Source organism: Serinus canaria, chromosome Z (assembly GCF_022539315.1).
Source record: "Serinus canaria isolate serCan28SL12 chromosome Z, serCan2020, whole genome shotgun sequence".
In the NCBI taxonomy this organism is placed as follows: domain Eukaryota; kingdom Metazoa; phylum Chordata; class Aves; order Passeriformes; family Fringillidae; genus Serinus; species Serinus canaria.
The window spans coordinates 30,138,708-30,150,888 of record NC_066343.1 but is presented as its reverse complement, the minus strand read 5'-3'; the positions used below and the strand labels follow the sequence as shown (position 1 = coordinate 30,150,888).

The window sequence follows — 12,181 nt, the reverse complement described above, 5'->3', positions numbered from 1 at the left end:
CATCATTTTTTTCAGCCAGTCTTTGAATTCTAGAAAGTTTTGTGTAAATACTGTAATTAAGACCCCAAAAAGGATCACAGACTGTGTGAAGTGAGAAAATTCATTTTTCCCTGAAACCTGGTGATTTGGAAATGGAAATGTACTACAGTTTTTTAATTTTCATGTGGAAAAGAGCCTTCTCAGTCATTCTAAATGGCAGCTCTTCTGCTTTGCAGTTATTGAAGAAAGTACTTATATATTGCATATCCCAGGAGAACACTTTTAGTTCTTAATTCCAGTATTGTGGAGGCAGGAAAGTCTGGTCGTATATTTCTGACAAAATAAGTAACAAAATGATAGATATATGGTTGTCTGGGTGGTGTATGGGTGGGTGGGAGAGAGTAGAGTCCCTGTCCATAGCTCTGCATAAGTAAGCAGTCAAATCACCCATCCAGGAGGATGAGATGTCTTGGTCCAAATCCCATTCCTTGGAAGGACTTCCCACATCCCAGGTGGATATTCTCCTGGTTGCTGGAGAAAAGGTAGAAGAAACAGCACAGATAGCCTTTCTGAGATCCTGGTTGATTTTCCTCAGGCTGTGTTTACTAGTTTGGACCCAGGAAGTGAAATAGATATGAAAACACATATTCTGGAAAACAAAATCAGACTTTGGCTTAGGTCTGCTGGTATATTAGCATTGTCGAACTTTGGAAATGTGTAAGTGTATCTTCAAGTAGAGATACTTTTTGGACTTTCCAGTGAGAAATTTTGACATTTTATATGCCAGGACAGGAGGAAGTTGTATTATCTCTAACTAGTAAGACAGGATGTTCCACTGGTGACTGTTCTCTTTCTGCACACATCATAGCACTCTGTTCCTTGCTTTGTACTGGACATTGTTTCCATCCAGTAACATGGCAGGGTGAATTCAATGTCACAAAACTAACCTGATTCAAAACAAAACCAGACAAAAAAAAAAAAAAACAGTTTAACTTCTTGACATGTTAATGTGTTGAATTGCACCCTGTCTGATTGGAGAAATAAAGTAATCCTATTTCATTTGCTGTAAAGGACAAACATGGCCCTGATTTCTCCATATCACATAACCCTTCGCTGTCTGCAAGACTTGTGCAAAGTAATACAAAATACTACTTTTCCAGTTTCAAGGTGTTTAACATTTGTCTCTGCATTGTGAATGATTTGTAATGCACAAAGCAAATAGTAGAGATTTTGCTCTGGCAAACGTTTTTGCTGTTAGTTTCTTTGTAATAAGTATTCTAAAACCCTGGTAGTCCTTAGGGTTTTTTCAGGGCCTAGCCCTGCACCCCTTAATCTGGGTCATTCTAAGAAATTAGTGGGTCCTCAGAACATAAATGTTCTAGTGATGTGAACTGGGTAATCAACGGTAGCAGAAGTCAGATGACAGTGATCCTGTGAAGTGTCTGTTACTGAAATGCTTGGAGGATCATAAAGGAAACAAAACTATGAGAAATGCAGTCTTGGATGTCTGTCTGTCTAGATTTTCACCTTTCAAAAGGCAAAGAATACAGAAACAAAGAGAGGAAAAGTTTTCTGAGATAAATATAGTTATCAGGAAGATGGTATGTCTGCGAAGGATATTTGTAAATGGAGTTGGAAATTTAATGAAATTTATGCTATATAAATGCAAGCCCCTTTACTCAGTAAAATAAAAAGGATTTGCCTTAAAAAAATAGATAATCTGAAATAATATATGCTACCTGCAGGATGTTTTCTTTAAACATACAGGCCCTAGCTTTGCATCACATTTGTTGTTGTCTTTACAGAGTTCTCCACAGAAAAGTCAATAAACATACCCTTTCTAACAGGAAATCATGCCATATGATATTCTCTGAAAGTCTCAGTGGACACATGAACAAAGAGTTTGATTTCTGAGGATTTCCACAATGTGTTCAGAACAGTTCTTCCTTAAAGGTGTCTAGAAAAACTGGATGTTTGGAGTATTAGGGAGGATCTTCACATGGATGAGAATATTCTGTTGAAATCTAAAAAGCTACTTTCTTCAGTGAAGAAGATGTGGAAAGCAGGTCTTTTTTCAACCCCAGTACAGCTGTTACAATTCATGTTTATTTAGTGAAGCAATATTGCTGTAAAATCAAGTTGTATTTACTCTAATAACCCTTTTTTCTGACCTTCAGTAACACCTATCGTATGATTGAGCAAGATGACTTTGATATTCATACAAGATTGCACACCATTGTGAGAGGGGAGGATGAGGCAGCTATGGTGGAGTCGGTGGGCCTTGCATTGGTCAAGTTACCTGATGTCCTCAACCGCCTGAAACCTGACATAATGATAGTTCATGGGGACAGATTCGATGCTTTGGCCCTGGCCACATCTGCAGCCCTGATGAACATCCGCATTCTTCACATTGAAGGTGGGGAAGTCAGCGGGACCATCGATGACTCCATCAGACATGCCATAACCAAACTGGCCCATTACCACGTGTGCTGCACGAGGAGTGCAGAGCAGCACTTGATAGCCATGTGTGAAGACCACGACCGCATCCTTTTAGCAGGCTGCCCCTCATATGACAAGCTTCTCTCCGCCAAAAACAAGGACTACATGAGTATTATTAGCATGTGGCTAGGTAAGCAGGCCACTTCTTATGTTTTTCTCACGTGCCTTTCAACACTAGACAAACTCAGTAAGTAGGCTATCAGTCAAAAAATAATATATATTTTTTATTAGTACCTGGTATTTCTTTCTTTTTATTTGTTTTCATTCTGTATTCTGCCACATACAACTGAAAAGCTAGAAATCCATTTTACTGAACTCTTCCAGACCTTCTGCCAAGTCAAAAAATAACTCCTTAAATGGGTAATTTCTCTGAGCTGAACAATTTAAAAGCAGAACAGTCTTACATGAGCAGTTACTTTGGTGTAGTAGAGTTTTAGTTAAATAGAATCAAAATTGTTCAGGCCTAATATAAAAAAATCACACAGAATTTGTATTATGAACTTTTTTTTGAAGAATGCACTGCAACAAGACAACCTGCACCAAAGGCTTTTGGTGTTTAATACTCACTGACTTAGAAATAATTCCTGTAAATAGTGGGGTTTTATGTTTGCTTTTTATCTTTGACAAAGCAGTCTCCTGTGTGGCTACCATGTACAGAAGCTGGAATCTTTTTCAATCAGTATGTTTTGCTTGATACATTTATCAAATGTACTAAGGCAAGTATGACTGAGTGTTTTTAAACAATGGAAATGAAGTCTTTGCTTGAGAATGGACAACTGACAGAAAATCAGAGCCGCTCCAGGAGTTACTACAGATTTATAGTGGTGTGAGAACAGTCTCTTGTTCCTGGTATAGTCTTGGAAAGCTTCAGAAGTAAGCTTGCAAGTTAACAGTTTGTAGACATTTAGGTAGTGGTCTCTAAAGTTATGAGACATGCATAGAGAGGCAAATAACAAGCTAGGCTACCCTGTAAGTCCCTTGATTTTTATTGTAGAATTGATCCCTGTGTATTAGGTACATTGATCCCTTCAGTGCTTTGACTTTTCAGGGTTTCACATCTGTAGTTCCAAAAGTATGTCCTTCCTTCCTCTTGCTATTCTATGCCAATAAAAAAACTTTTCTTGCCCTCCATTTGGACAGGTGAAGATGTCAAAACCAGAGATTATATAGTTGCTCTGCAGCATCCTGTAACTACAGATATTAAGCATTCCATAAAAATGTTTGAGCTGACACTAGATGCACTTATCTCCTTCAACAAGAGAACACTTGTTCTATTCCCTAATGTGGATGCAGGTGAGTAGAATACATTCATGTTAGTGTAACACATAACAGATTGTCTTCAAAATAGTGCCTTTATTCCAAGTCCTCCAGTCAGATGGAAATAGCTGGATTGTGTCAGCCTCGTGGGTGCATCTGCTGCAGCTCTATGTTCACATTGCTAGAGGACATTTCAGTTTTTCAGTGTGGGAAGGAAAATGAGGAGAAACCAGGTGACATGTAGGAGCAATATTAGTGCCTCTTAAATTAGCTTAAAACTACAAAGATACTTTTGCAGTGAATTCTTGTATCAAACTTTGGCAAATGTGCTGAGCTAAATGATTTACAGTGTAAGGATAAAAAAGAGATCAAAAACCTGTTCAGAGCTGGCAATTCAGTGAATGGCTGGCTATTATGTTCTTTGTCTGCCTCGACTTTGATTTTAAAAGTAGAACTTAAATCATTTATTCTACTTTGCTTTTCTGTAGGAAGCAAAGAGATGGTTCGTGTGATGAGGAAGAAGGGCATTGAACACCATCCCAATTTTCGGGCAGTAAAGCATGTGCCATTTGACCAGTTCATTCAGCTAGTTGCTCACGCTGGTTGTATGATTGGTAACAGCAGCTGCGGTGTCAGAGAGGTGGGAGCGTTTGGCACACCTGTCATCAACCTGGGGACACGGCAGACAGGAAGAGAAACAGGTACATGTTTGCTTAACTAGCATTTTGTAATGCAGGACACTGTATCAGAGATGTCACTTGCTTCAGTGGAAGCAAGGGGAGGCACAGAGCTGATGAAGAGTGACGTCAATCTCATGGGCATCTTGCCCTCACAGAGGAAATAAAAACAATTTTTTTTTTCATTTCTAAAGCAGCTTTTACTCTAATGCAATTTGAGCATCTGCTCTGTCCTATTATGTTAATTTTTGTTGTCTAGGTGAAAATGTTCTTCATGTTCGTGATGCTGATACACAGGATAAGATTCTTCATGCTCTCCAGCTGCAGTTTGGGAAGCAATATCCATGGTGAGTACAGTCATTTCAATTCATTGAGGGGGATGTTGCAGCAGTAGAGAAAAGGCATTTAGTCCTAAGGTGTTGCATCATATTTGATTGGAGTGCTTTTACTGCACTGATCTGAGGTTACTGATAATTTTTCATTTCAGAACCATAATGCGATGTCTGGTATGCCGTAGTATTTATAGAGCAAAATGTTACTAGTAATGTTTCAATACAAGTTCATTTAACATGTTCATGTTTCAAGAAGACAAAATTCATATTAATCTAGACCAGTGTGATTAAGAGAGCTTGTTCTTTAGGAGCAGCATGGGGGAGAATATCCTGTCTGCCTACTTTGACTTGTGCCTCAAGGACACTTTTTTGTGTGGGTACAGATGATACTGAGAGCCAAAAAATGGCCAGGATCAAGGAAGACTATAAAGCCCTGGTGAGGCACATGAAAAACATCTCTGCCCAAGTCACCTCCTCATGTATTTTCCCTGTTAGAGAAATCAGGACAGCCAGAGGCAGACACATTGTGCAGTTCAGTGTCTGGGTTTGTGGCTGGTGCTGTCAAGAAGGTTTTGACTTTAATAACAGTGTGTTTTTATTATTTTTAGCCTGTTACAGGGGAATGGGATCCCCAGCTAAAAAGGGGAAAGTGTCTTTGGCAGCAGGCTGGCCAGTCTGGTGAGATGGGCTTTAAACAGAAGGACTGGGAGTCAGGGTGCAAATGGCAATGATTGTGCCATTGCTTCCTCCTGGTGAGCAGGTCATAGCAACCACTGCAGAGTCAGATGTACCTTGGCTGCAGCTCAGATCTGTCTTGTTTTGAGGCAATTTGAAGAGATGGGCACTCTGAAATGAGTAACCTCCCCCTTGATTCCAGCCAATCCCTTTTCACCAATAAGGAGCCACACACAAGTCGGTGCAAGTGAAAAAAAAAGTTTATTAACAAAGAGGATGGCAGCAGGCAGGGAGGGGGGGGAAGTAAATAACTGTTAGATACCAAACTGTTAAATCTCACAACCCCATGGGAACAGAGAGAGACCCGAAATGCCAGGAATAACTGTTCCTGAAGTAGTGCTTGCCAGAAGCTGCTGCATGGCTGAAATACAAAGGGAAGGTGGCATCTCACCTTTCTCTTCCGAGAGGGTGTCTCCCAGGTGACCATACGTTTGCAGGAACAAAGAGGCAAGATGGTGAGAACCCCACTGGGAAGGCAGGAGTCCGCAGAGCAGTTCTGGAGGCAGATGGAAACTTGCTGGTTCAGGTGGCTGCTGCCACTTCCTCCTGCTGTCCATGGGCTCTGCCAGTGCTGCTGCCATACTCTGCACCATGGTTCTGGGATGGCCTGGCGGGGAAGGATCAGTCTGTCTGCACTGGCACAGGGTGCCCAACCTGGCTTTTTTGCTGCCAGCAGACCTTGCAAAGTTCACTTTGAAAGAGTTTCTAACTCTAAAATGCAGTTTTTAGAATGGCAAACCCAAGGCTGCCACAAAAGGAAGAAGCTCTATTCCCGCAGTCTTCTCTCCTGGAGCAGCTTGGACTGAGGTGGAGCCAGCCCCTCCCTGCAGCAGCAAGAGGGCACATACAGACTTCACCCCAAGACAGCCCAGAAATGCCAGCTGGAATCTGTCTGAGTCAAGGTGGGGAGGAAATGAAAAGAGAACCCAAAAAGGGAAGGGAGAAAACTTCAAAAACAAAGATGAAACAGCCCTCAAAGCAATCACTACGCAGCAAAAGACAGGAAACTGTCTGGGCAAGGCAATTTTAAAAATGCCCCCCCACCTGCCATACACACACAAAGTCCCCACCTGCAGGGTCTTGAAGAGACAGTAATGATTTTTTGGCACAGATAATTGTGGAATACAGAACATTATGGATAACCCCAGGACTGCATCATCGGGCAAAACATATTTTTGGTTTTTATGGCTATGGTGTTCATGACTCTGACACCCCTTAAAGCAATGTGGTTGTTTGATCTTCTGTGAAGTGCCTGTATACCAATGCACTCAGCAAGTGGTATAAACGAGGTAATTTAATAAACTAGAAATCTGTGTGAAGTTGCAGAGCCATGATCTCATTGAAATTATGGCAACATACCTGGAATGTTGTCATGGATGGCTATGTATCGAGATAAATGTTGTCATGGATGGCTCTGTCTAGAGAGGACAGGTCAGAGAAGCAAGGTGGTGGAGTTGCTCTTCATGTGAGAGAGCAGCTGGACTGTATCAGGCTCTACTCAGGGACAGATGAACAAGTTGAGAGTTTATGGATGAGAATTAAGTGACAGGCTAATATGGGTGACTCTATTGTGGGTATTTACCAGAGGCCACCTGATAAAGAGAGGAAGTTGATGAGGCTTTGTGTGGGCAGCTGAAATAGCATCATAGGCCCTGGTTCTCCTGGGAGATTTGTACCTGGTATTTGTTAAGAGTGACAAAACAGCTTGGCACACAGTTCAGAAAGTTCCTGCAGATCAGTGAAGATAATTTTGATGCAGTGGTGGAGGAGCCAGTGAGGAAAGGTGTGTTCTGGACCTTTTACTAACAAACCAAGAGTCACTGGTTGAAGATGGAAAGGCTGGGGACAGCATTGGCTGCAGTGACTATTAGAAACTCAGAATCCTGCACTGGGGAAGCAAAACAGCAAGCAGGATTATAACCCTCAACTTGCAAAGAGCTCTTTGACCTTCAAGGGCCTAGGAAGGAATCTGATGGATTAGGACTCCAGATGAGGAGGGTGTCCAAAGAGCTGGTCAGTACTCAAGCATCACTTCCTCTGACCTCAAGATCAGTGCATCCCTATGATCCAGAAACCAGGCAAAGAGGGCTGGAGCCCTAAATAGATGAGATTCTGGTGAAACTCAAACAGAAGAAAGAAATTTACAACATGTGAAAAAAGGAAACAGGCCACATGGGAGGACTGTAGGAACATTGTCAGACTATGCAGGGATGTGAGAAGGAAGGCCAAAGGCCACTTGGAATTCAGTCTGGCCAGGTATATAAAGGACAACAAGAAGGACTTATACATATTCATTAGCAGCAACAGGGATAATAGGGTAGATGTGTGGCTGCTGCTGAATCAGATGGGTGTCCGGGTGTTGGAAGACACTGAGAAGGTAGAATTAGTGAATGCCTTCTTTGCTTCAGTCTTCACTGCTGAGAACAGCCCTCAGGATCTCAGACCTCAGAGGTAAGAGGACAAGGTTGGAGAATGGAAGACTTGTTTGTAGAGGGTTGGGTTAGAGATCAGTTAGGCAGAGTAAACATCCATAAATCTACAGACATGATAGGATACACCCATGTGTGCTGAGGGAGCTAGCAGATGTTGCTAAGCCAGTCTCCATTATCTTTGAAAAATCATGGAGTGGTCGAGATGCCTAATAACTGGACGAAAGCCTGTGATACTCCCATCTTCAAAAAGGGCAACAGAGAAGAGCTGGTGGGAGATGTGGTGGCTGGGGGTCATTTGGGATACAGTGATCATGAAATAATAGAACTCTCAATAGTTGTTGAAACAAGGAGGAGTGGGATAAAACTCCCACACTGGACTTCCAGAGGGCAGACTTTGGCCTATTCAAGAAGCTGATTCGGAAAGATCCTTAGGAAGCAGCCCTTAAAAACAAGGGGTTCCAGGAAGAAAGTAATCTTGAAAGTACAGGAGCAGGCCATCCCTGTGTGCCAAAAGATGAGCTGTTGGAGAAGATGACTGGCCTGGATGAAGAAAGAACTTCTGAAGGAACTAAGAGAGAAAAAGATGATGACCTTTGGAAAAAGGGGCAGGTAATTCAGGAAGTATTTAAGGATGTGGCTAGGTCATATAGGAAAAAAAATCTAGGGAGGTAAAAGCCCAATTAAAACTTAATCTGGCCACTTCTATGAAGAACAATAAAAAACATTTTTATAAACACATTAATGGCAAAAGGAGAGGCAAGGATAATTTCCATTCATTATTAGATGGGGAACGGAATTTAGTAACTAAAGATGATGAAAAGGCAGAGATACTTAACACCTTTTTTGCCTCAATTTTCAACAGAAAGAGAGGTTGCCCTCAGGACAGGTGTCCTCCTGGATTGCCAGATGGTGTCAGGGACACCAAGCTGGGAGCGAGTATTGATCTGTTAGAGGGTAGGAGGGCTCTGCAGACGGACCTGGATAGGCTGGATAGATGGGCTGAGCTCAACAATAGGAGGTTTAACAAGTCCAAGTCCCAGGACCTAGACTTGAGTCACAACAACCCCCTGCAGCACCACAGGTTGGGGAAGGTGTGGCTGGACAGTGCCCAGGCAGAAAGGGACCTGGGGATGCTGGTCCACAGCTGGCTGAACATGAGCCAGCAGCGTGCCCAGGGCTCCAAGGAGACCAATGCCATCCTGGCCTATAGCAGCAAGAGTGTGGCCAGCAGGAGCAGGGCAGTGATTCTTCCCCTGTACTCAGCACTGGTGAGGCACACCTTGAGTGCTGTGTCCAGTTCCTCAATTTTGGAAGGACTTTGAGATGCTTGAATTCATGCAGAGAAGGGCAGCAAGGCTGGTGAAGGGCCTGGAATACAGATCCTGAGAGGAATGGCTGAGGGAACTGGGGTTGTTTAGCCTGGAAAAAAGGAGACTCGAGGAGACCTTATCACTCTCTGCAACTCCCTGACAAAAGGCTGTAGCCAGGTGGAAATTTAGGCTAAATATTAGAAAGAATTATTCACAGAAAGAGTGGTTTGGCATTGGAATGCCAGGTGTGAAAGACAGTCTGAAGTTCACTTCATTTGCCTCACGACTGTCCCAAGGACAAACATCGAGACCCTGAGGACCCTGATGGGAACTCTGGCCTGCTGGTGGTGGATGAATGCCAAAAATCCCGAGGCCCCTGAGCAGAGCTCTGGCCTGCCAAGTGATTGTTCACAGCTGTGTCTACAGTGACTGCTTCTAGCAGGGCCTGCCAGCAGGTGAGGTGCCCCATATGCCTGCGCCTGCTTGGCGACACCAGCCCAGAAATTTTCCCACCTCTTGGCCAGATGAACTTGCTGGGGCACCTGTGGTAGCCACCCCATGGAAAATCCTTCATCTGCTCCACTACCGCTGTGAGGGACGGAGATTGAAGCCCCCCTCCAAAGGACTGAGGCTGAGACCCCCGTAATTCTGATCCAGGAGTGCTGGCCTGACTGAAGCAGGATGCCTGCTAAGTGTTGCCTGCAGATTTCTTCACTGGACCTAGACTGGTTTCCAATAGAAACCAGTCCTGAAACAATGGGTCCTGCTCACTGCTGATATTGACTTATCCTGCTGAGAACATGGACTGTCTGTACCCGTCTTTGATCTCTTCAATATATAAAAATATCTCCAAGGCTGAGGCAGAGGATGGTGCCAGACTTCTCTCAGTGGTTCCCAGCAACAGGACAAGGAGTAATGGCTACAAACCAAAACACTAGTTACATCTCAACTTGAAGAAGAGCTTTTCATTGGGGGTGGCAGACCACAAGACTGCCCAGGTATGTTGCAGAGTCTCCCTCCCTCGAGATATTAAAATCCCACCTGGATGAGTTCCTGTGTCACCTGCTCAATGTGATCCACCCTGGGGGAATGCTGACCTAGATGATCTCAAGGGGTCACTTCCAACTCAAGCTGTTCTGTGCTTCTGTGACACAATTCTCAGTAGCTGATTTGACCTCATTATGCATAGAGAGTCCTGAGTGCAAGCTTCCAGGGAAGCTGCAGAATTCTGACAAGGTGCTTTTCCTCATTCCTCAGCCCTAAAGAGTATTAACTTTCATTCCTCTAACACGTAAGTTCTTATAAAGTTTGATAGATACTTGTTCAACTAAGGACAAGGATAAAAAGAGTATATCTTAAGAATCTAAACTGAACAGTAAAACTGAATTCTTTAATACCAAGTATCTGACGCCATGTATGATATTGTAGAAACACTCATGTTGAAAACTGACATGAATGTACAGTTTATTATTACATAGTTGGCACCTGTGCGATGAGTACATCTTATTTGATTTGTAGCACATAAACTGTCCATAGTTTTATTTCTGCTTCGTGGTGGGCATCCCTTCATTAAACTTAATTTTACAGGGGTTTTGGTATCATTAGTTTGCAGTTTTCTACATTCCAGTTTCATATTCCAAAATGGAGCTAATGGCAGACTTGAAAGATCTGTGTGTGTTCTTTAACCTACTGTCACTATGTACCATGTCTCATGACAGTCTGTCATAGTGTGAGCTGCAGTATTGCCAGAGTAGCCAGATCATAATATTGTAATAATACTGTTACACTCTTCTCATGCAAAGAACTTTATAGATTCCAGTGTTATTTCCAATTACATGAATTCTTTTTTGTATTATAGTTCAAAGATATATGGAGATGGTAATGCTGTTCCAAGGATTTTGAAATTCCTTAAATCTATTGACCTCAAAGAACCATTGCAAAAGAAATTCTGTTTTCCTCCTGTCAAAGATAATATCTCTCAAGATATTGACCATATTCTAGAGACACAGAGTGCTCTGGCAGTGGATCTAGGCGGTACAAATCTCCGAGTAGCAATCGTCAGTATGAAGGTAAATATTCTGTTGTGTGTCTAGATATTCTGCAAACTCCTCCGGGCTTTGTGGATATGGGCTTGTGATGCCAAAGAGCTCCAAAACAAAGCAGTCCGTTGGCTTTTGTTGAGGGATAAAGAATATTTCTCACCTTCTTTCCTGCCTCTCATACAGTCCTGATACAGCTTGCTTTCTGCTTTGCTCTTCTAAGACTGATGTTAAACTAGCAATGCCCATTTGGTGGTGCAAGGTTTTAGCTGCTTCTTTGTGGGTTGACTACAGACATTGAAGACTAGAACAGCTTTTCATGGGTTGGTTCTCCTTAAAAGGTGACTCAGTTCAACCTGCAATGTTTTGTATGTCAAGCAAAACATGGAGGGCTCCAGTAGTAGACTTTTTGCTTCCCCACTGCCTTACACTTCCGTGTAATTGACGAGACCTTTCTGAGCAAACAACCATCATCTAGCAAATCAATTTACTGAACTCTGCAGCATTTCCAAGATGTGAATGAAATTCATGATGAGAAGTCTTCTGCTGTTGTTCTCAACAGTATTGGACAATTACGCCTACAGTTACACTCCATCTTTGCAGATAACTAGATCAGTTCAATAATAGTTGCCCAGAAGGCAGAATAAGGTGCCTGAAGCATGAAGGGTTATGTAAAGGGACCTGACACAGCCCAGAATTTTCACATTCATTTAAGAGATGTCTGACAGATCTTCAAGGTCTTAAAGACAGCTTTTAAAAGTGTAATATTTTTAGAAGCAAAATTGACACCACAATTTTCCTGTGAGTCAACACAGACTGGAAAAAAATAATGTAAAAAAATTCTGCCTACTTTACAGAGCTCGAAGTGACATTTGTGAAAATTGAAATGCTAGTGAAAACAATCAGACTTTCATAAGAAAA

General features: G+C 42.5%; 1 protein-coding gene across 3 annotated transcripts in view; it reads left to right on the top strand.

The window, feature by feature from the left end:
• Positions 1 to 12,181, top strand: part of GNE (glucosamine (UDP-N-acetyl)-2-epimerase/N-acetylmannosamine kinase) — a 31,679-nt gene that overhangs the window by 13,089 nt on the left and 6,409 nt on the right. For all 3 annotated transcript variants that reach the window (XM_050986904.1, XM_050986905.1, XM_050986906.1), the window contains exons 3-7: positions 2,157 to 2,608; positions 3,619 to 3,771; positions 4,224 to 4,436; positions 4,672 to 4,759; positions 11,080 to 11,290. In XM_050986904.1, the coding sequence (XP_050842861.1) occupies positions 2,157 to 2,608; positions 3,619 to 3,771; positions 4,224 to 4,436; positions 4,672 to 4,759; positions 11,080 to 11,290 (1,117 nt within the window). The remainder of the gene's footprint in view (positions 1 to 2,156; positions 2,609 to 3,618; positions 3,772 to 4,223; positions 4,437 to 4,671; positions 4,760 to 11,079; positions 11,291 to 12,181) is intronic.